At 38.1% G+C, this 885-nt stretch overlaps 1 protein-coding gene across 1 annotated transcript; it reads right to left on the bottom strand.

Annotated features, from left to right (window-relative positions):
• Positions 1-208: 208 nt before the first annotated feature.
• Positions 209-661, bottom strand: LOC129950659 (putative nuclease HARBI1). Its single transcript, XM_056062585.1, has one exon. The coding sequence runs from the start codon at positions 659-661 to the stop codon at positions 209-211; it is 453 nt and encodes a 150-aa protein (XP_055918560.1).
• Between the last annotated feature and the right edge of the window lie 224 nt (positions 662-885).

Raw genomic sequence — 885 nt, 5'->3', positions numbered from 1 at the left:
AAAATAATAAACATGAATATCAAGGAAACGACAAAAAGAATGTCTAAAGTGCTTTATACTCCCGAAGAGGAGGATTGGTTAGTTAAAAATGCCCTTTTATACAAATCAGTGATAGAAAATAAAAATAAAAAATTAAATGAAGTTTGTTGAAGCGACCAGTGTTTTTTATTGAGTTTTCATGTGAAGATTAAGTTTTAAAATATCATATTTAGCTATCTAACATTGGCTGAAAATATGAACGCATCAATCGAGCGCGAACGTTATGAGTAGTTGCGGAAGCTGATCCCAAAAGCGTATCTGAAGGAACATCTGTAGCGGCCAGTATATTAGCAAAATCATACATCTCCGGTGGCGGTTGCGATTCGTTTTGGTCGATGGCAATGTTATGGAGAACGGCACAAGCCACTATTACTGATTGAACAGTGTCAAGCCTACACCTCAATCCAGTTGCTAAAACTGGAAACCGCCTTTTCCAAACGCCATATGAACGTTCGACACAATTGCGAGTGCGAATTTGTGATTCGTTATACAAGTTTTCTACTGCGTTTGTGACATTAAGAAATGGTGTTGCAAGAAAGGTGGTATTTGGATAGCCCGAATCTTCAACAAGGATAAAATGCTCGAACTCTCCGTCTTCGAACCGTTTCTTTAGACTCGACATGTTGAAAATTCGCTGATCATGAGCAGACCCCTTTCAAAAGAGAATAATGATGAATATCTTTACAAATTTTTTCATTTTTAAAGAGCATAAGCTGTACCTGCCACCCACCCTTTTCGATTTCTGAAGTTTTCTGCATCTGTTCCACCTCGCGATTGAATTCGAATATGGGTGCAATCTATTGCACCAATAGTCCGAGGGAACTTTGCCACAGCAAAAAATTCTTT

Source organism: Eupeodes corollae, chromosome 3, assembly GCF_945859685.1.
Source record: "Eupeodes corollae chromosome 3, idEupCoro1.1, whole genome shotgun sequence".
Taxonomy (NCBI): Eukaryota; Metazoa; Arthropoda; class Insecta; order Diptera; family Syrphidae; genus Eupeodes; species Eupeodes corollae.
Note: the sequence above shows the minus strand (reverse complement) of the source record. Positions and strands in the feature narration are given on the sequence as shown.

What these genes read in the sequence shown, in the direction of transcription:
- LOC129950659 (XM_056062585.1), bottom strand. Translation starts at nt 661, where the DNA reads ATGTCGAGTCTAAAGAAACGGTTCGAAGACGGAGAGTTCGAGCATTTT.